This window comes from Entelurus aequoreus, linkage group LG02 (genome assembly GCF_033978785.1).
Source record: "Entelurus aequoreus isolate RoL-2023_Sb linkage group LG02, RoL_Eaeq_v1.1, whole genome shotgun sequence".
Classification (NCBI taxonomy): domain Eukaryota; kingdom Metazoa; phylum Chordata; class Actinopteri; order Syngnathiformes; family Syngnathidae; genus Entelurus; species Entelurus aequoreus.
Genome location: NC_084732.1, coordinates 90,672,995 through 90,700,287, shown reverse-complemented (window position 1 = coordinate 90,700,287; position 27,293 = coordinate 90,672,995). Strand labels below are relative to the sequence as shown.

Sequence of the window (27,293 nt, the reverse complement as noted above, 5' to 3'; positions counted from 1 at the left end):
TAAATGATATGTTATCATGAGTAATAAATGAGAGTAGTGACTAACCTCAGAGAGAACCTCCACTCTCTTGCGTAATATTCCAGAAATGTATCTGATGAGGGCCCACTCCTTGCTGGCTCCTGCCTGCACATAAACCTCCTCCAGCAGCACCCGCACACTCACACTCACACCTGGCAGCTCCACCGGCCAATCAGCTCCTCTGTAGTTAGCAGGCACAGCATCACACACACACATCCTATATTCTAGTTGTTGTTGTTGTTGTTCTTACTTCATGACGTAGAGGACATAAAGAATGTCTGCTTGGTCCTGCAGAGAAGGACATTCCTTCAGTTGCTGCACCAAACTGCCAAAGTCTGTCTTTCCTTCTGCGTCTTTAGGCAGGTGAAGATCTGCAGCACTAAGAGCCTTCAGAGGGAAATACAACGTTCTAACATGAATACAACCTTCAAACTGACCTTCTAACATGAATACAACCTTCAAACTGACCTTCTAACATGAATACAACCTTCAAACTGACCTTCTAACATGAATACAACCTTCAAACTGACCTTCTAACATGAATACAACCTTCAAACTGACCTTCTAACATGAATACAACCTTCAAACTGACCTTCTAACATGAATACAACCTTCAAACTGACCTTCTAACATGAATACAACCTTCAAACTGACCTTCTAACATGAAATAGAACATTTAAACAATAAATAGAACATTCAAACATGTAACAGAACATTCACACATGAAAAAGAAAATGTAAACAGAACATTCACACATGAAACAGAACATTCACACATGAAACAGAACATGTAAACAGAACATTCACACATGAAACAGAGCATGTAAACAGAACATTCACACATGAAACAGAGCATGTAAACAGAACATTCACACATGAAACAGAACATGTAAACAGAACATTCACACATGAAACAGAGCATGTAAACAGAACATTCCCACATGGAACAGAACATTCACACATGAAACAGAACATTCACACATGAAACAGAACATGTAAACAGAACATTCACACATGAAACAGAACAGTGACACATCAAACAGAACATTCACACATGAAACAGAACATGGAAACAGAACATTCACACATCAAACAGAACATTCACACATGAAACAGAACATGGAAACAGAACATTCACACATGAAACAGAACATTCACACATGAAATAGAACATTCACACATGACAGAACATTCACACATGAAACAGAACATTCAAACATGAAACAGAACATTCACACATGACACAGAACATTCACACATGAAACAGAACATGTAAACAGAACATTTGACACATGAAATAGAACATTCACACATGAAACAACATTCACACATGAAACAGAACATTCACACATGAAACAGAACATTTACACATGAAACAGAACATTCACACATGAAACAACATTCACACATGAAACAGAACATTCACACATGAAACAGAACATTCACACATGAAACAGAACATTGACACATGAAACAGAACATTGACATTCACACATGAAACAACATTCACACATGAAACAGAACATTCACACATGAAACAGAACATTCACACATGAAACAGAACATTCACACATGAAATAGAACATTGACACATGACACAGAACATTCACACATGAAACAGAACATGAAACAGAACATTCACACATGAAACAGAACATTCACACATGAAACAGAACATTCACACATGAAACAACATGAAACAGAACATTGACACATGAAACAGAACATTCACACATGAAATAGAACATTGACACATGACACAGAACATTCACACATGAAACAGAACATTCACACATGAAATAGAACATTGACACATGACACAGAACATTCACACATGAAACAGAACATGTAAACAGAACATTGACACATGAAATAGAACATACACACATGAAACAACATTCACACATGAAACAGAACATTCACACATGAAACAGAACATGTAAACAGAACATTCACACATGAAACAGAACATGTAAACAGAACATTGACACATGAAATAGAACATACACACATGAAACAACATTCACACATGAAACAGAACATTCACACATGAAACAGAACATTCACACATGAAACAGAACATTCACACATGAAACAACATTCACACATGAAACAGAACATTCACACATGAAACAGAACATTGACACATGAAACAGAACATGAAACAGAACATTGACACATGAAACAGAACATTGACAAATGAAACAGAACATTCACACATGAAACAGAACATTCACACATGAAATAGAACATTGACACATGACACAGAACATTGACACATGAAACAGAACATGAAACAGAACATTGACACATGAAACAGAACATGTAAACAGAACATTCACACATGTAAATAGAACATTGACACATGACACAGAACATTCACACATGAAACAGAACATTCACACATGAAACAGAACATTGACACATGACACAGAACATTCACACATGAAACAGAACATTCACACATGAAACAGAACATTCCCACATGAAACAGAACATGTAAACAGAACATTCACACATGTAAATAGAACATTGACACATGACACAGAACATTGACACATGACACAGAACATTCCCACATGAAACAGAACAGTGACACATGAAACAACATTCCCACATGAAAGAGAAGATGTAGAGAGAACATTCCCACAGGAAGTGTAAGATGTCAAGGTAAAGATGAAATGTACTACTTTGTGTGTCCTGGCAGCAGCATGGAGGTTGAGAGGGAGAGGTAGAAGGTTGAGAGACTTGCGATGTTTGCTCATGAGCGGAGTGACAGGAAGAAACATGGACGACTCTGAAAAATAGCAATAATATCTTTTTGGAGACTAAAATACATCATATTGCAACACATAATAATACAAAATGATATCAAATATTTGATCATTCATAATGATACATATATGTAATGACACATTTACTTTGGAATGTTGTGTAAATGTGATCATTCAGTGTGTGTGTGTGTGTGTATGTGTGTGTGTGTATGTGTGTGTGTGTGTGTGTGTGTGTGTGTGTGTGTGTGTGTGTGTGTGTGTGTGTGTGTGTGTGTGTGTGTGTGTGTGTGTGTGTGTGTGTGTGTGTGTGTGTGTGTGTGTGTGTAAGACATACTGGGCATGTGCAGACCCTGAACCTGCGCCATGAAGGACAGGATGTCTCTGGTTGTGTGTTGAGCACTGAAGACGTGCTGCTGCCCCCTCTGGATGGGAGGAAGATGACATGTGCTGGCAGTGCTGTGGAGCAGCTGAGTCAGGTACTCATCAAACACGTCCTTGGAGGAGGAGGAGGAGGAGGAGTCTACAACCACACACATCATATTCACCATTCACAACTACTTTATTCACCTCTAACATTCATAACTACTTTATTCACCTCTAACATTCACAACTACTTTATTCACCTCTAACATTCATAACTCCTTCACCATACAACATGTAACATTCATAACTCCTTCATTCACCATACAACATGTAACATTCATAACTCCTTCATTCACCATACAACATGTAACATTCATAACTCCTTCATTCACCATACAACATGTAACATTCATAACTCCTTCATTCACCATACAAAATGTAACATTCATAACTCCTTCATTCACCATACAACATGTAACATTCATAACTCCTTCATTCACCATACAACATGTAACATTCATAACTCCTTCATTCACCATACAAAATGTAACATTCATAACTCCTTCATTCACCATACAACATGTAACATTCATAACTCCTTCATTCACCATACAACATGTAACATTAATAACTCCTTCATTCACCATACAAAATGTAACATTCATAACTCCTTCATTCACCATACAACATGTAACATTCATAACTCCTTCACCATACAACATGTAACATTCATAACACCTTCATTCACCATACAACATGTAACATTCATAACTCCTTCATTCACCATACAACATGTAACATTCATAACTCCTTCACCATACAACATGTAACATTCATAACTCCTTCATTCACCATACAACATGTAACATTCATAACTCCTTCATTCACCATACAACATGTAACATTCATAACTCCTTCACCATACAACATGTAACATTCATAACTCCTTCACCATACAAAATGTAACATTCACAACTACTTTATTCACCATACAACATGTAACATTCATAACTCCTTCATTCACCATACAACATGTAACATTCATAACTCCTTCATTCACCATACAACATGTAACATTCATAACTCCTTCATTCACCATACAACATGTAACATTCATAACTCCTTCATTCACCATACAACATGTAACATTCATAACTCCTTCATTCACCATACAACATGTAACATTCATAACTCCTTCATTCACCATACAACATGTAACATTCATAACTCCTTCACCATACAAAATGTAACATTCATAACTCCTTCATTCACCATACAACATGTAACATTCATAACTCCTTCATTCACCATACAACATGTAACATTCATAACTCCTTCATTCACCATACAACATGTAACATTCATAACTCCTTCATTCACCATACAACATGTAACATTCATAACTCCTTCATTCACCATACAACATGTAACATTCATAACTCCTTCATTCACCATACAAAATGTAACATTCATAACTCCTTCATTCACCATACAAAATGTAACATTCATAACTCCTTCATTCACCATACAACATGTAACATTCATAACTCCTTCATTCACCATACAACATGTAACATTCATAACTCCTTCACCATACAACATGTAACATTCATAACTCCTTCATTCACCATACAACATGTAACATTCATAACTCCTTCATTCACCATACAACATGTAACATTCATAACTCCTTCATTCACCATACAACATGTAACATTCATAACTCCTTCATTCACCATACAACATGTAACATTCATAACTCCTTCATTTACCATACAACATGTAACATTCATAACTCCTTCACCATACAAAATGTAACATTCATAACTCCTTCACCATACAAAATGTAACATTCATACTTCCTACCTGAAGGCTGGCACAGACAATATTGTTCTCCATAATCTTTCTCTTCTTCTTGGTCCAGTACGATGTCCTCACTTTCTTCATCCAGGAAGCTGAGGCGTGTGTGAAAGGAGGTGGTTTGGAGGTCACACAGCTCTGACATCTCCACCCTAAAACATTCATCTTCAATATTTCACATTCATTCACTGCTCACATTTCTTACAACATATTCTGCACATTTCAACCTCAATTAGCTGTTCAATTCCTTTGTCCATCCATGCACTTTCTACCGCTTGTCCCTTTTTTGGGGTCGCGGGGGGTGCTGGTGCCTATCTCAGCTGCATTCGGGCGGAAGGTGGTGTACACCCTGGACAAGTCACCACCTCATCACAGGGCCAACACAGATAGACAACATTCACACACTAGGGACCATTTAGTGTTGCCAATCAACCTATCCCCAGGTGCATGTCTTTGGAGGTGGGAGGGGCCTATCCCCAGGTGCATGTCTTTGGAGGTGGGAGGGGCCTATCCCCAGGTGCATGTCTTTGGAGGTGGGAGGGGCCTATCCCCAGGTGCATGTCTTTGGAGGTGGGAGGGGCCTATCTAACAACATGTAATGTAAAAACATGCCCTTGAGAGGGACAAGCGGTAGAAAATGGATGGATGGATGCTAACAACACAGAATGCTAACAGCATGGCTAATGGCCGTAGCTGCGACTGTCAAGTTGACAAGTTTAGATGGAACAATTTAGGGTGGTGGTTTCAGCACATGGAAGCCCAGGAATTACCCAGGAGGTGTTGCAGTATTTGGAGGTGTTGTAGTGGCCGGGTGACAACCATAGCGATGAGGCTAGCAGTGAGTAGAAGGCTACGACATTGTAAAGGTGAATACATGGATCTTATTTCATGTTTGGAGGACTAGTTGATTTTTTAAATACGCTTGTAAACTGTTTTTTAATGAAACATTACATTTATCAATCATATTGATCCTACGTTCAGGCCTGAAAGCAATTAGCCGTGATGAAGGAGGGAGTGTGATGGAACAATTAGAAGGATGTGTGACACCTTGCTCCAGCATAATAACTTCAGTAATCGATTATTATCAATAACAACTTATAAATATTAAATTATAAAAAAAACAACAAGTTATAAACAATAACAAGTTCTCATCAATAACAAGATATAGTAAATATATATAATCAATAACACAAGATGTAGTCAATAATAACAAGTTATAGTCAATAATAACAAGTTCCAATCAATAACAACAAGTTATAGTCAATAATACCAAGTTATAATCAATAATAACACGTTATAATCAATAATACCAAGTTATAATCAATAACAACAACTTATAGTCAATAATAACATTGTAATCAATAATAACAAGTTATAATCAATAACAACATGTTATAATCAATAACAACAACTTATAGTCAATAATAACATTGTAATCAATAATAACAGGTTATAATCAATAACAACAGGTTATAATCAATAATAACACGTTATAATCAATAATAACACGTTATAATCAATAACAAGTTATAATCAATAATAACAAGTTATAATCAATAATAACACGTTATAATCAATAACAACAAGTTATAATCAATAATCATCACCTTGCTCCTGCAAAGTATCCATCCTGCAGCTTGCTGAGTGTTGCTAGGATACAAGGATCGATTGCATCACCGTCTTCCACTGGAAAAAAGATGATTAAAATATATAAAGGTAAGAAGTCATATATATTACCCAGCATGCTGCAGGTGATAAGGAAGGTAAGAAGTCATATTTATTACCCAGCATGCTGCGGGTAATAGGGAAGGTAGGAAGTCATATTTATTACCCAGCATGCTGCGGGTGATAGGGAAGGTAAGAAGTCATATTTATTACCCAGCATGCTGCGGGTGACAAGAAAGGTAAGAAGTGATATATATTACCCAGCATGCTGCGGGTGATAGGGAAGGTAAGAAGTGATATTTATTACCCAGCATGCTGCGGGTGATAAGGAAGGTAAGAAGTGATATATATTACCCAGCATGCTAATGGTGATAGGGAAGGTAAGAAGTGATATTTATTACCCAGCATGCTGTGGGTGATAGGGAAGGTAAGAAGTGATATTTATTACCCAGCATGCTGCGGGTGATAGGGAAGGTAAGAAGTGATATTTATTACCCAGCATGCTGCGGGTGATAGGGAAGGTAGGAAGTCATATTTATTACCCAGCATGCTGCGGGTGATAGGGAAGGTAAGAAGTCATATTTATTACCCAGCATGCTGCGGGTGATAAGAAAGGTAAGAAGTGATATATATTACCCAGCATGCTGCGGGTGATAGGGAAGGTAAGAAGTGATATTTATTACCCAGCATGCTGCGGGTGATAAGGAAGGTAAGAAGTGATATGTATTACCCAGCATGCTGCAGGTGATAGGGAAGGTAAGAAGTGATATTTATTACCCAGCATGCTGTGGGTGATAGGGAAGGTAAGAAGTGATATTTATTACCCAGCATGCTGCGGGTGATAGGGAAGGTAAGAAGTGATATTTATTACCCAGCATGCTGTGGGTGATAGGGAAGGTAAGAAGTGATATTTCTTACCCAGCATGCTGCGGGTGATAGGGAAGGTAAGAAGTCATATTTATTACCCAGCATGCTGCGGGTGATAGGGAAGGTAAGAATTCATATTTATTACCCAGCATGCTGCGGGTGATAGGGAAGGTAAGAAGTGATATTTCTTACCTAGCATGCTGCGGGTGATAGGGAAGGTAAGAAGTCATATTTATTGCCCAGCATGCTGTGGGTGATAGGGAAGGTAAGAAGTGATATGTATTACCCAGCATGCTGCGGGTGATAGGGAAGGTAAGAAGTGATATGTATTACCCAGAATGCTGCGGGTGATAGGGAAGGTAAGAAGTGATATTTATTACCCAGCATGCTGCGGGTGATAGGGAAGGTAAGAATTCATATTTATTACCCAGCATGCTGCGGGTGATAGGGAAGGTAAGAAGTGATATTTCTTACCCAGCATGCTGCGGGTGATAGGGAAGGTAAGAAGTGATATTTATTACCCAGCATGCTGCGGGTGATAGGGAAGGTAAGCGTGGGTCGACCAGTCATCCTCCAGCAGGAAGACAAGTAAGAGACTTCAGTGGTCAACATGTCCACAATCATCATGTTGTCCAAGGCCAAGTAGAAATGATGCTGGTCCACAAACTTCATGTGACACAAAAGATTGATTACTTTTTTAAACATCACATACTTGATTGATATCATATATTTAATATATACATCATGTACTTGATTTTTGAATTTATACATCATATACTTCATTTAATTTATATATTATATTTTATTTATACATTACATACTTTATTTAAATATATTTTATTTATTTACATATATTGAATTTATACATGACATGATGTTGTATTTTATAAATGAAATAGTTGTAGTTGAAGGAGAGGATCCCACCTGAGGAGTGAACATGTAACAACGTTTTCTCATCTCATAAAACTTTGATGTTCCCAAAACTCCAATATGTCTGTAGGGCCGGCCACTTAGATTCAACTTCTTGCAGCTGCCTGCAACATCCACACAACAACAACATCAACACAACAACAACATCAACACAACAACAACATCAACACAACAACAACATCAACACAACAACATCATCACAACAACATCAACACAATAAGTCATCAACAACAAAAGGTAATCAACAACAAGGTATCATCAACAACAACAAATTAACAACAACAAGTTATCAACGGTAACAAATTATCATCATCAATAAGTTAACAAGTTATCAACGTACCTTTATGATCATTTATTGTTATTTATTCCTCTCAGACCTACCTTTATGCTGATTAACAGGTAGATGAAGACATACCTTTATGCTGATTAACAGGTAGATGAAGACATACCTTTATGCTGATTAACAGGTGGATGAAGACCTACCTTTATGCTGATTAACAGGTAGATGAAGACCTACCTTTATGCTGATTAACAGGTAGATGAAGACCTACCTTTATGCTGATTAACAGGTAGATGAAGACCTACCTTTATGCCGATTAACAGGTAGATGAAGACCTACCTTTATGCCGATTAACAGGTAGATGAAGACGTACCTTTATGGTGACTAACAGGTAGACGTACCTTTATGGTGATTAAGAGGTAGATGTACCTTTATGGTGATTAACAGGAGACGTACCTTTATGGTGATTAACAGGTAGACGTACCTTTATGGTGATTAACAGGTAGATGAAGACCTACCTTTATGGTGACTAAAAGGTAGATGAAGACCTACCTTTATGCTGATTAACAGATAGATGTACCTTTATGGTGATTAACATGTAGACGTACCTTTATGGTGATTAACATGTAGACGTACCTTTATGGTGATTAACGGGTAGACGTACCTTTATGGTGATTAACAGGTAGACGTACCTTTATGGTGATTAACAGGTAGACGTACCTTTATGGTGATTAACATGTAGACGTACCTTTATGGTGATTAACAGGTAGATGAAGACCTACCTTTATGGTGATTAACAGGTAGATGAAGACCTACCTTTATGCTGATTAACAGGTAGATGAAGACCTACCTTTATGCTGATTAACAGGTGGATGAAGACCTACCTTTATGCTGATTAACAGGTAGACGTACCTTTATGCGGATTAACAGGTAGACGTACCTTTATGCTGATTAACAGATAGACGTACCTTTATGGTGATTGACAGGTAGACGTACCTTTATGGTGATTAACAGGTAGACGTACCTTTATGGTGATTAACAGGTAGACGCACCTTTATGGTGATTAACAGGTAGACGTACCTTTATGGTGATTAACAGGTAGACGCACCTTTATGGTGATTAACAGGTAGACGTACCTTTATGGTGATTAACAGGTAGACACACCTTTATGGTGATTAACAGATAGACGTACCTTTATGGTGATTAACAGGTAGATGTACCTTTATGGTGATTAACAGGTAGACGTACCTTTATGGTGATTAACAGGTAGGCGTACCTTTATGGTGATTAACAGGTAGATGTACCTTTATGGTGATTAACAGGTAGACGCACCTTTATGGTGATTAACGTACCTAGTCTGACGTAGACGTGACTGAGGATGCGTGCAGGTAAGACTCTGATAGGATGGACATCACACAACATCTGCACCTTCACGCCGTGATCACTCAGAACCTTCTGGATCTTCTCACACTCTGCTAACACGCACACTGGCAGCAACACATGTTTGTGTCATCGCCATGGCAACACATAAGGCTTCATCACCATGGCAACACAGAAATGACTACCTTGGACCACAACATCTGGCTTCAGACACGTAGAGAAGCGTCGGTTTAGAGGATCCATCTCACCTGGTGCCAGGAAGCCCTGACAACACACACACACACACACACCTGTAGTCTACCTGTCTGTGTGTGTGTGTGTGTGTGTGTGTGTGTGTGTGTGTGTGTGTGTGTGTGTGTGTGTGTGTGTGTGTGTGCAAGCAGGGTACCTCAGCAAGAAGGCAGGCGAGGATGTAGAGAGATTGTCCCCACATGTGAGGAAGTTGACCTGCTGCCACTCTGTCCACTGTGTGGGGCTGAGAGTACTCCTCCTCCACCTGACACACAATATACTGGATGTGAGTACTCCTCCTCTACCTCACACCAAATATACTGTATGTGAGTACTCCTCCTCTACCTGACACACAATATACTGTATGTGAGTACTCCTCCTCCACCTGACACACAATATACTGGATGTGAGTACTCCTCCTCTACCTGACACCAAATATACTGTATGTGAGTACTCCTCCTCCACCTGACACACAATATACTGTATGTGAGTACTCCTCCTCCACCTGACACACAATATACTGTATGTGAGTACTCCTCCTCCACTTGACACACAATATACTGTATGTGAGTACTCCTCCTCTACCTCACACCAAATATACTGTATGTGAGTACTCCTCCTCTACCTCACACCAAATATACTGTATGTGAGTACTCCTCCTCCACCTGACACACAATATACTGGATGTGAGTACTCCTCCTCCACCTGACACACAATATACTGGATGTGAGTACTCCTCATCCACCTGACACACAATATACTGGATGTGAGTACTCCTCATCCACCTGACACACAATATACTGCATGTGAGTACTCCTCCTCCACCTCACACACAATATACTGTATGTGAGTACTCCTCCTCCACCTGACACACAATATACTGCATGTGAGTACTCCTCCTCCACCTGACACACAATATACTGGATGTGAGTACTCCTCATCCACCTGACACACAATATACTGCATGTGAGTACTCCTCCTCCACCTGACACACAATATACTGCATGTGAGTACTCCTCCTCCACCTGACACACAATATACTGTATGTGAGTACTCCTCTACCTCACACCAAATATACTGTATGTGAGTACTCCTCCTCTACCTCACACCAAATATACTGTATGTGAGTACTCCTCCTCTACCTCACACCAAATATACTGTATGTGAGTACTCCTCCTCTAGCTCACACCAAATATACTGTATGTGAGTACTCCTCCTCCACCTCACACCAAATATACTGTATGTGAGTACTCCTCCTCCACCTGACACACAATATACTGTATGTGAGTACTCCTCCTCTACCTCACACCAAATATACTGTATGTGAGTACTCCTCCTCTACCTCACACCAAATATACTGTATGTGAGTACTCCTCCTCTACCTCACACCAAATATACTGTATGTGAGTACTCCTCCTCTACCTCACACACAATATACTGCATGTGAGTACTCCTCCTCCACCTCACACACAATATACTGGATGTGAGTACTCCTCCTCCACCTGACACACAATATACTGCATGGGAGTACTCCTCCTCCACCTGACACACAATATACTGCATGTGAGTACTCCTCCTCCACCTGACACACAATATACTGTATGTGAGTACTCCTCATCCACCTGACACACAATATACTGCATGTGAGTACTCCTCCTCTACCTGACACACAATATACTGTATGTGAGTACTCCTCCTCTACCTCACACCAAATATACTGCATGTGAGTACTCCTCCTCCACCTGACACACAATATACTGCATGTGAGTACTCCTCCTCTACCTGACACACAATATACTGTATGTGAGTACTCCTCCTCCACCTGACACACAATATACTGTATGTGAGTACTCCTCCTCCACTTGACACACAATATACTGTATGTGAGTACTCCTCCTCTACCTCACACCAAATATACTGTATGTGAGTACTCCTCCTCTACCTCACACCAAATATACTGTATGTGAGTACTCCTCCTCCACCTGACACACAATATACTGGATGTGAGTACTCCTCCTCCACCTGACACACAATATACTGGATGTGAGTACTCCTCATCCACCTGACACACAATATACTGGATGTGAGTACTCCTCATCCACCTGACACACAATATACTGCATGTGAGTACTCCTCCTCCACCTCACACACAATATACTGGATGTGAGTACTCCTCCTCCACCTGACACACAATATACTGCATGGGAGTACTCCTCCTCCACCTGACACACAATATACTGCATGTGAGTACTCCTCCTCCACCTGACACACAATATACTGTATGTGAGTACTCCTCATCCACCTGACACACAATATACTGCATGTGAGTACTCCTCCTCTACCTGACACACAATATACTGTATGTGAGTACTCCTCCTCTACCTCACACCAAATATACTGCATGTGAGTACTCCTCCTCCACCTGACACACAATATACTGCATGTGAGTACTCCTCCTCTACCTGACACACAATATACTGTATGTGAGTACTCCTCCTCCACCTGACACACAATATACTGTATGTGAGTACTCCTCCTCCACTTGACACACAATATACTGTATGTGAGTACTCCTCCTCTACCTCACACCAAATATACTGTATGTGAGTACTCCTCCTCTACCTCACACCAAATATACTGTATGTGAGTACTCCTCCTCCACCTGACACACAATATACTGGATGTGAGTACTCCTCCTCCACCTGACACACAATATACTGTATGTGAGTACTCCTCATCCACCTGACACACAATATACTGGATGTGAGTACTCCTCATCCACCTGACACACAATATACTGCATGTGAGTACTCCTCCTCCACCTCACACACAATATACTGGATGTGAGTACTCCTCCTCCACCTGACACACAATATACTGCATGGGAGTACTCCTCCTCCACCTGACACACAATATACTGCATGTGAGTACTCCTCCTCCACCTGACACACAATATACTGTATGTGAGTACTCCTCATCCACCTGACACACAATATACTGCATGTGAGTACTCCTCCTCTACCTGACACACAATATACTGTATGTGAGTACTCCTCCTCTACCTCACACCAAATATACTGCATGTGAGTACTCCTCCTCCACCTGACACACAATATACTGCATGTGAGTACTCCTCCTCTACCTGACACACAATATACTGTATGTGAGTACTCCTCCTCCACCTGACACACAATATACTGTATGTGAGTACTCCTCCTCCACTTGACACACAATATACTGTATGTGAGTACTCCTCCTCTACCTCACACCAAATATACTGTATGTGAGTACTCCTCCTCTACCTCACACCAAATATACTGTATGTGAGTACTCCTCCTCCACCTGACACACAATATACTGGATGTGAGTACTCCTCCTCCACCTGACACACAATATACTGGATGTGAGTACTCCTCATCCACCTGACACACAATATACTGGATGTGAGTACTCCTCATCCACCTGACACACAATATACTGCATGTGAGTACTCCTCCTCCACCTCACACACAATATACTGTATGTGAGTACTCCTCCTCCACCTGACACACAATATACTGCATGTGAGTACTCCTCCTCCACCTGACACACAATATACTGGATGTGAGTACTCCTCATCCACCTGACACACAATATACTGCATGTGAGTACTCCTCCTCCACCTGACACACAATATACTGCATGTGAGTACTCCTCCTCCACCTGACACACAATATACTGTATGTGAGTACTCCTCTACCTCACACCAAATATACTGTATGTGAGTACTCCTCCTCTACCTCACACCAAATATACTGTATGTGAGTACTCCTCCTCTACCTCACACCAAATATACTGTATGTGAGTACTCCTCCTCTAGCTCACACCAAATATACTGTATGTGAGTACTCCTCCTCCACCTCACACCAAATATACTGTATGTGAGTACTCCTCCTCCACCTGACACACAATATACTGTATGTGAGTACTCCTCCTCTACCTCACACCAAATATACTGTATGTGAGTACTCCTCCTCTACCTCACACCAAATATACTGTATGTGAGTACTCCTCCTCTACCTCACACCAAATATACTGTATGTGAGTACTCCTCCTCTACCTCACACACAATATACTGCATGTGAGTACTCCTCCTCCACCTGACACACAATATACTGCATGTGAGTACTCCTCCTCCACCTCACACCAAATATACTGTATGTGAGTACTCCTCCTCCACCTGACACACAATATACTGTATGTGAGTACTCCTCCTCTACCTCACACCAAATATACTGTATGTGAGTACTCCTCCTCTACCTCACACCAAATATACTGCATGTGAGTACTCCTCCTCTACCTCACACACAATATACTGCATGTGAGTACTCCTCCACCTGACACACAATATACTGTATGTGAGTACTCCTCTACCTCACACCAAATATACTGTATGTGAGTACTCCTCCTCTACCTCACACACAATATACTGCATGTGAGTACTCCTCCACCTGACACACAATATACTGCATGTGAGTACTCCTCCTCTACCTCACACCAAATATACTGTATGTGAGTACTCCTCCTCTACCTCACACCAAATATACTGTATGTGAGTACTCCTCCTCTACCTCACACACAATATACTGCATGTGAGTACTCCTCCTCTACCTCACACACAATATACTGCATGTGAGTACTCCTCCTCCACCTGACACACAATATATATATGTATATATATATATATATATATGTATATATATATATATATATATATATATATATATATATATATATATATATATATATATATATATATATATATATATGTATATATATATACATATATATATATATAATGATTGTGAACAAAATCAGTAGATAATAAAAGATCATAAACATGTGATAGGATCACACCTGGACTCGTGTCATTCAGCTGTAGGACTGCATGATAAGAAGTTATAAATCATACAGAAGAGAGCAGCAAGACTAATTGATTGTAATCATTACAACATGAGAGATGAATACATGAGAAATTAATAAGTAACATAATAATGATGGATTAGATCTATGTAGCACTGTATGTATGATACATTCCATGCAGTGGAACAAGGATTTAATCTATTTACTGCAATACTACTGCAATAATACTTCAATACTACGGCAATACTACTTCAATACTACTGCAATACTACTTCAATACTACTGCAATACTACTTCAATACTACTGCAATACTACTTCAATACTACTACAATACTACTTCAATACTACTGCAATACTACTGCAATACTGCTTCAATACTACTACAATACTACTTCAATACTACTGCAATACTACTGCAATACTGCTTCAATACTACTGCAATACTACTTCAATACTACTGCAATACTACTTCAATACTACTGCAATACTACTGCAATACTTCTTCAATACTACTGCAATACTACTGCAATACTACTTCAATACTACTGCAATACTACTTCAGCACTACTGCAATACTACTGCAATACTACTGCAATACTACTTTAATACTACTGCAATACTACTGCAATACTACTGCAATACTACTTCAATACTACTGCAATACTACTTAAATACTACTGCAATACTACTTCAATACTACTGCAATACTACTTCGATACTACTGCAATACTACTTCAATACTACTTCAATACTACTGCAACACTACTGCAATACTACTACAATACTACTACAATACTACTGCAGTACTACTGCAATACTGCTTCAATACTACTGCAATGCTACTTCAATACTACTGCAATACTACTTCAATACTACTTCAATACTACTGCAATACTACTGCAATACTACTTCAATACTACTGCAATACTACTGCAATACTACTGCAATACTACTTCAATACTACTTCAATACTACTGCAATACTACTGCAATACTACTTCAATACTACTGCAATACTACTGCAATACTACTTCAATACTACTGCAATACTACTGCAATACTACTTCAATACTACTGCAATACTACTTCAATACGACTGCAATACTACTTCAACACTACTGCAATACTACTGCAATACTACTGCAATACTACTTCAACACTACTGCAATACTACTGCAATACTACTGCAATACTACTGCAATACTACTTCAACACTACTGCAATACTGCTTCAATACTACTTCATACTGCTGCAATACTACTTCAATACTACTGCAATACTACTTCAACACTACTGCAATACTACTTCAATACTACTGCAATACTACTGCAAACAACAGATTTGAACAAGGATTTAGGATTTGTTTTGTCCAACTGAAGACGACATGAACACATACATTATCCTTATTGAATGAAATCATATGAACTATGAACAATAAAACATATGAACTATGAACAATAAATCATATGAACTATGAACAATAAATCATATGAACTATGAACAATAAATCATATGAACTATGAACAATAAATCATATGAACTATGAACAATAAGACACATTTCAGTGTAAAGAGAAGCAAATACCTTTTCCCTCGGTACTGCATAAAGTTCAGGCACTAATTTCAGGCCATTTTCTCCTCGGATCAAAATGGCCTCCAACGCTTCTCGATATTCCTGCACCTGAACACAACACATTAGTCAAGTACAACATCTGCAGCCAATGGTGTGTGTGTGTGTCACCTGCTCTTGGTCTCCCGTGAAGATGCCATCAAGAAGCAGGTAAGTCCAGAAGACGGGCCACTCACACTCAATGTTCTCAAAGAGTTTGAGCTCAGCAGGATCATAATGCAGACGTGATGGATCCTGAAATGTCATGACATCACCAGTGAGGGGGTCTTCTAAATGTCATGACATCACCAGTGAGGCGCTCTTCTAAATGTGATGACATCACCAGTGAGGTGGTCTCCTCCTCCTCCAACCATGAAGACATCTTCTCACCTCTTTGGGGCAGCGATATCCATCTCTGATGAAGCGACAGCAGCCATAACGACCCTGAGGGTCACAGGTCAGCAACAATGACACAACGAAGAGGTGATGCAATAATTATAATTAGAAGTAGAAGAGTAAATAATAATCATTGTAAATGTAATATGTTACAGTAGAATAATAATAATAATAATAAGTGTACCTGTAATTTGCTGATGATTTCAGACTTGGTGAGGGCCACTAAGTTGGGGTCCTCCACTGCAAAGGCAGGGAAAGAAATGACGGAGAGAAGTCCTGCGTCGATCTCCTTGGAGGTGGAAGCTCTGGGCAGCATGGAGCTGAGGATGGACTGAAGAACATCACCAGGAACAGTCAGAAGATATGAAATATTATAACTAGAAGTACCTGAAGAACATCACCAGGAACAGTCAGAAGATATGAAATATTATAACTAGAAGTACCTGAAGAACATCACCAGGAACAGTCAGAAGATATGAAATATTATAACTAGAAGTACCTGAAGAACATCACCAGGAACAGTCAGAAGATATGAAATATTATAACTAGAAGTACATGAAGAACATCACCAGGAATAGTCAGAAGATATTAAATATTATAACTAGAAGTACATGAAGAACATCACCATGAACAGTCAGAAGATATGAAATATTATAACTAGAAGTACATGAAGAACATCACCAGGAACAGTCAGAAGATATGAAATATTATAACTAGAAGTACCTGAAGAACATCACCAGGAACAGTCAGAAGATATGAAATATTATAACTAGAAGTACATGAAGAACATCACCATGAACAGTCAGAAGATATGAAATATTACAACTAGAAGTACCTGAAGAACATCACCAGGAACAGTCAGAAGATATGAAATATTATAACTAGAAGTACATGAAGAACATCACCAGGAATAGTCAGAAGATATGAAATATTATAACTAGAAGTACATGAAGAACATCACCATGAACAGTCAGAAGATATGAAATATGACAACCAGAAGTACCTGAAGAACATCACCAGGAACAGTCAGAAGATATGAAATATTATAACTAGAAGTACCTGAAGAACATCACCAGGAATAATCAGAAGATATGAAATATTATAACTAGAAGTACATGAAGAACATCACCATGAACAGTCAGAAGATATGAAATATTATAACTAGAAGTACCTGAAGAACATCACCAGGAACAGTCAGAAGATATGAAATATTATAACTAGAAGTACATGAAGAACATCACCAGGAACAGTCAGAAGATATGAAATATTATAACTAGAAGTACATGAAGAACATCACCAGGAACAGTCAGAAGATATGAAATGTGACAACCAGAAGTACCTGAAGAACATCACCAGGAACAGTCAGAAGATATGAAATATTATAACTAGAAGTACATGAAGAACATCACCAGGAATAGTCAGAAGATATGAAATATTATAACTAGAAGTACATGAAGAACATCACCATGAACAGTCAGAAGATATGAAATATGACAACCAGAAGTACCTGAAGAACATCACCAGGAACAGTCAGAAGATATGAAATATTATAACTAGAAGTACATGAAGAACATCACCAGGAATAGTCAGAAGATATGAAATATTATAACTAGAAGTACATGAAGAACATCACCATGAACAGTCAGAAGATATGAAATATTATAACTAGAAGTACCTGAAGAACATCACCAGGAACAGTCAGAAGATATGAAATATTATAACTAGAAGTACATGAAGAACATCACCAGGAACAGTCAGAAGATATGAAATATTATAACTAGAAGTACATTAAGAACATCACCAGGAACAGTCAGAAGATATGAAATGTGACAACCAGAAGTACCTGAAGAACATCACCAGGAACAGTCAGAAGATATGAAATATTATAACTAGAAGTACATGAAGAACATCACCAGGAATAGTCAGAAGATATGAAATATTATAACTAGAAGTACATGAAGAACATCACCATGAACAGTCAGAAGATATGAAATATGACAACCAGAAGTACCTGAAGAACATCACCAGGAACAGTCAGAAGATATGAAATATTATAACTAGAAGTACATGAAGAACATCACCAGGAATAGTCAGAAGATATGAAATATTATAACTAGAAGTACATGAAGAACATCACCATGAACAGTCAGAAGATATGAAATATGACAACCAGAAGTACCTGAAGAACATCACCAGGAACAGTCAGAAGATATGAAATATTATAACTAGAAGTACCTGAAGAACATCACCAGGAATAGTCAGAAGATATGAAATATTATAACTAGAAGTACATGAAGAACATCACCATGAACAGTCAGAAGATATGAAATATTATAACTAGAAGTACCTGAAGAACATCACCAGGAACAGTCAGAAGATATGAAATATTATAACTAGAAGTACCTGAAGAACATCACCAGGAACAGTCAGAAGATATGAAATATTATAACTAGAAGTACATGAAGAACATCACCAGGAACAGTCAGAAGATATGAAATGTGACAACCAGAAGTACCTGAAGAACATCACCATGAACAGTCAGAAGATATGAAATGTGACAACCAGAAGTACCTGAAGAACATCACCATGAACAGTCAGAAGATTTGAAATGTGACAACCAGAAGTACCTGAAGAACATCACCATGAACAGTCAGAAGATATGAAATGTGACAACCAGAAGTACCTGAAGAACATCACCATGAACAGTCAGAAGATTTGAAATGTGACAACCAGAAGTACCTGACAGTGTTCCACTTCATCAGGAAGAACATGGATGACCGACTTGGGACCTCCATGGGCCCCAAAAAGATCCAACTCATCTATGGCCTCAAGAGCTGCCTGCAACAACACATCATAAACAATTATGATATTCATCTTATATTCTTGCTGTAAACATGTATTATTATCATCATCTTCTTCTTGTAAACATGTATTATTATCATCATCTTCTTCTTGTTGTAAACATGTATTATTATCATCATCTTCTTCTTGTAAACATGTATTATTATCATCATCTTCTTCTTGTAAACATATATAATTATCATCATCTTCTTCTTGTAAACATGTATTAATATCATCATCTTCTTCTTGTTGTAAACATGTATTATTATCATCATCTTCTTGTTGTAAAGATGTATTATTATCATCTTGTAAACATTTATTATTATCATCATCTTCTTGTTGTAAACATGTATTATTATCATCATTTTTTTCTTGTTGTAAACATGTATTATTATCATCATCTTCTTGTTGTAAACATGTATTATTATCATCTTGGATGTCGTTGTGGCTTGTACAGCCCTTTGAGACACTTGTGATTTAGGGCTATATAAATAAACATTGATTGATTGATTGATTATTATCATCATCTTCTTGTTGTAAACATGTATTATTATCATCATTTTCTTCTTGTTGTAAACATGTATTATTATCATCATCTTCTTGTTGTAAACATGTATTATTATCATCTTGTAAACATTTATTATTATCAACATCTTCTTGTTGTAAACATGTATTATTATCATTTTCTTCTTGTTGTAAACATGTATTATTATCATCATCTTCTTGTTGTAAACATGTATTATCATCTTGTAAATATTTATTATTATCATCATCTTGTTGTAAACATGTATTATTATCATCATTTTCTTCTTGTTGTAAACATGTATTATTATCATCATCTTCTTGTTGTAAACATGTATTATTATCATCTTGTAAACATTTATTATTATCATCATCTTGTTGTAAACATGTATTATTATCATCATTTTCTTCTTGTTGTAAACATGTATTATTATCATCTTGTAAACATTTATTATTATCATCATCTTCTTGTTGTAAACATGTATTATTATCATCATTTTCTTCTTGTTGTAAACATGTATTATTATCATCATCTTCTTGTTGTAAACATGTATTATTATCATCATTTTCTTCTTGTTGTAAACATGTATTATTATCATCATCTTCTTGTTGTAAACATGTATTATTATCATCATCTTCTTGTTGTAAACATTTATTATTATCATCATCTTCTTGTTGTAAACATGTATTATTATCATCATTTTCTTCTTGTTGTAAACATGTATTATTACCATCATCTTCTTGTTGTAAACATGTATTATTATCATCATCTGTCTATAAACCTATCATGTGTCTACAAACATATAATATTGTACTTACTGTATCCTATTAGGTGTGTACTTCACAAAGTGATGTACAGTACAGTATCAGTATAAAGTATTATGACCAGTAAAAAGTGTTTATTACCTTGGCGATCCCCACAGAGCTGCCATTCAGTTCTGGGATGCCCTGATTGGTTTTGTCTCCTCGCTCCCACATGCCATAATCCTGCAGGCCAACAACATCTTCTCTCACTCTCAATGATGAATATTCTTCTTCTGCTTTATGAACATTATCAAGTACATTATATGTTATATATATTATAAGTACACTCACTGCCACTTTGTACGCAGCCTCGATGTAGAACACCAAGTTCTGGATAAAAGCAACTTCATCCAAGTTTGAGATGATCCGAAGCCCTGCAGGAGAACATCTTCATGAGCATGTCATGCAGGAGAACATCTTCATGAGCATGTCATGCAGGAGAACATCTTCATGAGCATGTCATGCAGGAGAACATCTTCATGATCATGTCATGCAGGAGAACATCTTCATGAGCATGTCATGCAGGAGAACATCTTCATGAGCATGTCATGCAGGAGAACATCTTCATGATCATGTCATGCAGGAGGACATCTTCATGATCATGTCATGCAGGAGAACATCTTCATGAGCATGTCATGCAGGAGAACATCTTCATGAGCATGTCATGCAGGAGAACATCTTCATGATCATGTCATGCAGGAGAACATCTTCATGAGCATGTCATGCAGGAGAACATCTTCATGAGCATGTCATGCAGGAGAACATCTTCATGAGCATGTCATGCAGGAGAACATCTTCATGATCATGTCATGCAGGAGAACATCTTCATGAGCATGTCATGCAGGAGAACATCTTCATGAGCATGTCATGCAGGAGAACATCTTCATGATCATGTCATGCAGGAGAACATCTTCATGATCATGTCATGCAGGAGAACATCTTCATGAGCATGTCATGCAGGAGAACATCTTCATGAGCATGTCATGCAGGAGAACATCTTCATGAGCATGTCATGCAGGAGAACATCTTCATGAGCATGTCATGCAGGAGAACATCTTCATGATCATGTCATGCAGGAGAACATCTTCATGAGCATGTCATGCAGGAGAACATCTTCATGAGCATGTCATGCAGGAGAACATCTTCATGAGCATGTCATGCAGGAGAACATCTTCATGATCATGTCATGCAGGAGAACATCTTCATGAGCATGTCATGCAGGAGAACATCTTCATGAGCATGTCATGCAGAAGAACATCTTCATGATCATGTCATGCAGGAGAACATCTTCATGAGCATGTCATGCAGGAGAACATCTTCATGAGCATGTCATGCAGGAGAACATCTTCATGAGCATGTCATGCAGGAGAACATCTTCATGAGCATGTCATGCAGGAGAACATCTTCATGAGCATGTCATGCAGGAGAACATCTTCATGATCATGTCATGCAGGAGAACATCTTCATGAGCATGTCATGCAGGAGAACATCTTCATGAGCATGTCATGCAGGAGAACATCTTCATGATCATGTCATGCAGGAGAACATCTTCATGATCATGTCATGCAGGAGAACATCTTCATGAGCATGTCATGCAGGAGAACATCTTCATGAGCATGTCATGCAGGAGAACATCTTCATGAGCATGTCATGCAGGAGAACATCTTCATGATCATGTCATGCAGGAGAACATCTTCATGATCATGTCATGCAGGAGAACATCTTCATGAGCATGTCATGCAGGAGAACATCTTCATGAGCATGTCATGCAGGAGAACATCTTCATGAGCATGTCATGCAGGAGAACATCTTCATGATCATGTCATGCAGGAGAACATCTTCATGAGCATGTCATGCAGGAGAACATCTTCATGAGCATGTCATGCAGGAGAACATCTTCATGAGCATGTCATGCAGGAGAACATCTTCATGAGCATGTCATGCAGGAGGACATCTTCATGAGCATACATATATATATATATATATATATATATATATATATATATATATATATATATATATATATATGTATGTATGTACAGTATGTATGTATGTATGTATGTATGTATATGAAGTAAACATGTGTAATAGAGACACAGGAAGTGAAGTAAAGATGAAAGTATGAAGGTGTGCTGCCTACCTGAGGCGGTCATCTGTGCCAACATGAGCAGGTAGATGGAGGTAGCATCCACCTGCAGGTGACCCCACTGGTCATCTCCCACCACAGTAGCACAGGTGGGTGTGTCATATTTGGCATGTAAACAGTCTTCTGTGCTCTGAGTGTGTTTGAACTTCTCCACCTTGGCAACCTGCAGGCCAACATTCAACACCACCAAATACACTAAATACAGTACATATAGTAAATACAGTACATATGGTAAATACAGTACATATGGTGAATACAGTACATATAGTAAATACAGTACATACAGTGAACGCAGTAAATAGAGTCTGAGACTTAGGAAGCACATCCTCACCTGTCTCATCATGCAGCGTAGAAGTCCTTGCATCAGCTTCACCACACTCTGAAACACACAACATTACTCACAACACTACTCACAATATTAATCACAACATTACTCACAATATTATTACAACATTACTCACAACACTACTCACAATATTAATCACAAAATTACTCACAATATTATTCACAACATTACTCACATTACTCACAATATTATTCACAACATTACTCACAATATTAATCACAACATTACTCACAATATTATCACTACATTACTCACAATATTAATCACAACATTACTCACAATATTATTCACAACATTATCACAATATTATTCACAACATTACTCACAATATTATTCACAACATTACTCACAATATTATTCACAACATTACTCACAACATTATCACAATATTATTCACAACATTATCACATTACTCCCAATATTAATCACAATACCAATCACAATATTAATCTCAATACTAATCATAACATTATCACAATATTAATCACAATACCAACACTATTAATCACAACATTGATCACAATACCAATCACAGTGTTAATACAGTCCCATCATGAACATGTGACAAACTAAGGTCCACAGACAGGTGAGAGGTGAGACCTGTTCCAGTTCGTAGGCTTTGGCCTTGTCCTCATCCCGGTCTGCATTCTTGCGATAAGCCAGTCCTAGAGCCCACACTGACATCACACTGTACACGTTGTCTCTCACCCACGCATCTTTCAGCTCTGTGCTGGCAGGCAGCAGACCTGTCACTGCATTCTGGAACACACACACACACACACACCTTTTTGTTGTTGTGATTGTTGTTGTGGTGGTGGCGATTGTTGTTGTTGTTTTTGTGGTAGTTTTTGTTGTTGATTTTGTGGTTTTGGTTGTTGCTTTTGTTTTTTATTGTGGTTGTTGTGTTTTGTTGTGATTGTTGTTGTTATTGTGGTTGTTGTTGGTGTTATTGCTTTTGTTTTTAATTGTGGTTGTTGCTTTTGTTGTTATTGTTTTTTGTTGTGGTTCTTGTGTGGTGGTTGTTGTGTTGTGATTGTTGTTTTTTGTTGTTGTGATTATTGGTTGTGTTTTTATTGTGGTTGTTGCTCTTATTGTTATTGTTTTTTCTGTGGTGGTTGTTATGTTGTGATTGTTGTTGTGGTGATGGTTGTTGTCGTTTTGTTGTGGTTGTTGTCATTGTGTTTTGTTGTGAGTGTTGTTCTTATGGTTGTGTTTTTATTGTGGTTGTTGCTTTTGTTGTTATTGTTTTTTGTTGTGGTTGTTGTTGTTGGATTTTGTTGTTGTGGTTATTGGTTGTGTTTTTATTGTGGTTGTTTTTTGTTGTTGTTGTTGTTATGGGTTGTTGTTGTGGTTTTTGTTGTTGTTGTGGTGACTAAAGTTTCAGTAAGTCAATGGTTGTTGTTAGTAGTATGTGGTCATGTTGTTTTCATCAACACAATGTTGACAAATAAGTTTATTATTAAGAAGTGTTTCTCACACACACACACACACACACACACACATGTGCACTTCCAAGGCAGCAGAAGAGTTGCTAGTTGAAAACATGCTGAGTGTATGTGTGTGTTGTTGACCTTTGCTCATGTTTGTTTTCAGTGCATTGAACACCACAATTACACAACATGTTTGTAGGACTTATTCTCACTTCTACTTCTTGCACACAACATGAAAGTGAAGATATTTCCATTGTGAGTTTATCAGCTAAGTTGATGTTATAGATGACAACTTACACTTCTAATGATACAATTGTTGACATCTTTTCACACATGACTCTACTCACACATGTTTCTTTCAAACACAACACAACTCTGATACAATATCTTCATCTGCAAACAAACAATAGTAACAACACAATCACATGAAAAGTCATTGTGATGATTATTATTGTTGCGTCATGTCCATCATCACTAAGTAGTTTATTATGATTATTATTATTATTGTTGTGTCATGTCCATCATCACTAAGTAGTTTATTATGATGATTATTATTATTATTATTGTGTCATGTCCATCATCACTAAGTAGTTTATTATGATTATTATTATTGTTGTGTCATGTCCATCATCACTAAGTAGTTTATTATGATTATTATTATTGTTGTGTCATGTCCATCATCACTAAGTAGTTTATTATGATTATTATTATTGTTGTGTCATGTCCATCATCACTAAGTAGTTTATTATGATTATTATTATTGTTGTGTCATGTCCATCATCACTAAGTAGTTTATTATGATTATTATTATTGTTGTGTCATGTCCATCATCACTAAGTAGTTTATTATGATTATTATTATTATTGTTGTGTCATGTCCATCATCACTAAGTAGTTTATTATGATTATTATTATTATTGTTGTTGTGTCATGTCCATCATCACCAAGACAAAATCATGTGATTCCACTATGGAATACATCATCAGTGTTTTATTACAGCAGATATAAGTACAAATACTCATAATAATAAAGCCACTCATCATTTCATTATTCTTTCCTCCTTGTTGTTTTTCATGATCTTTGTACTTCTTTACAGTTGTATTATGTTATTGATGTGTTTCATCTCCATAAATATCATATCATATTGTTCATAAACTACTAGAACACATTATTCGGACACATTGTTCACAAAGCAACTTTAAAATAGGAGTTCTTTGTGTTGATGACGTCACATGCAGGTGCAGGTGCAGGTGCAGGCCACTCACCTGGTGACACAAGATGGTCTCCTGCACCAAGCGGACATATCCATCCAGCCTCACTCCAGAATTACTGCGGCTCCTCATCTTCTAGCACGCGTCACGTCACGTCACGTCACGTCACGTCGTCTTTGCTGCTGCACAAAAAGATTGTTGTGATTGACTGACCCGCACTGAAGCGTCGATCCTCTGCAGGCTGGCTAACGTTAGGAGCCGCACATACAATGGAGATGAAGAGTGGAAATAAGGTGGAGAAAGCGACAGTCGCACATAGAGTGGAAATAAGGTGGAGAAAAGGTGGAGAAAGCGTCAGTGCTGTGAAGACAAACGCGTTGACTTGTTTGATGAGCACAAGCAGGAAAAGTGTAGTTGCATGCGTTTGTCGGCAGGGGGCACTGAAACTCTCTGCCAGACGGATGTGTTTCTAACGTAAACGCGACAAGCTTTTATCTCAATGCCACGATCACGCAAAAATATATCAAATGAGAACAAAAAGGACAAATTGATGTCGATTAATGAAAGAAAACTGGCAAAAAAACAAAACAATTTGTGGCCAAACGTGTGACGTCACGTAACGGAATCTCCTGGCCAATCACAAGACACCTCTGCTGTGTTGTGTCCAACCAGCAGAGAGCATGTCTATGTGACGTGACGTGACGGAATCTACCGGCCAATC

General features: G+C 38.0%; 1 protein-coding gene across 3 annotated transcripts in view; it reads right to left on the bottom strand.

Moving 5' to 3' along the window:
* Positions 1-26,985, bottom strand: part of phka2 (phosphorylase kinase, alpha 2 (liver)) — a 38,882-nt gene extending 11,897 nt beyond the window's left edge. The window contains exons 1-23 of one of the 3 annotated variants that reach the window (XM_062034473.1): positions 26,841-26,968; positions 26,627-26,754; positions 24,533-24,691; positions 23,918-23,965; positions 23,581-23,749; positions 21,732-21,814; positions 21,543-21,623; positions 20,013-20,111; positions 17,458-17,604; positions 17,268-17,321; positions 17,010-17,132; positions 16,854-16,949; positions 10,525-10,632; positions 10,322-10,400; positions 10,109-10,243; positions 8,471-8,580; positions 8,068-8,212; positions 6,622-6,700; positions 5,021-5,166; positions 3,126-3,311; positions 2,708-2,814; positions 269-405; positions 46-199 (exon numbers count right to left, since the gene is read on the bottom strand). In XM_062034473.1, coding sequence (XP_061890457.1) covers positions 46-199; positions 269-405; positions 2,708-2,814; positions 3,126-3,311; positions 5,021-5,166; positions 6,622-6,700; positions 8,068-8,212; positions 8,471-8,580; positions 10,109-10,243; positions 10,322-10,400; positions 10,525-10,632; positions 16,854-16,949; positions 17,010-17,132; positions 17,268-17,321; positions 17,458-17,604; positions 20,013-20,111; positions 21,543-21,623; positions 21,732-21,814; positions 23,581-23,749; positions 23,918-23,965; positions 24,533-24,691; positions 26,627-26,704 — 2,523 coding nt within the window. In that variant the 5' untranslated portion in view covers positions 26,705-26,754; positions 26,841-26,968. Of the gene's footprint in view, positions 1-45; positions 200-268; positions 406-2,707; positions 2,815-3,125; positions 3,312-5,020; positions 5,167-6,621; positions 6,701-8,067; positions 8,213-8,470; positions 8,581-10,108; positions 10,244-10,321; positions 10,401-10,524; positions 10,633-16,851; positions 16,950-17,009; positions 17,133-17,267; positions 17,322-17,457; positions 17,605-20,012; positions 20,112-21,542; positions 21,624-21,731; positions 21,815-23,580; positions 23,750-23,917; positions 23,966-24,532; positions 24,692-26,626 lie in introns of all 3 variants that reach the window. The other 2 variants (XM_062034490.1, XM_062034482.1) reach the window with 2 other exon arrangements.
* Positions 26,986-27,293: the final 308 nt, after the last annotated feature.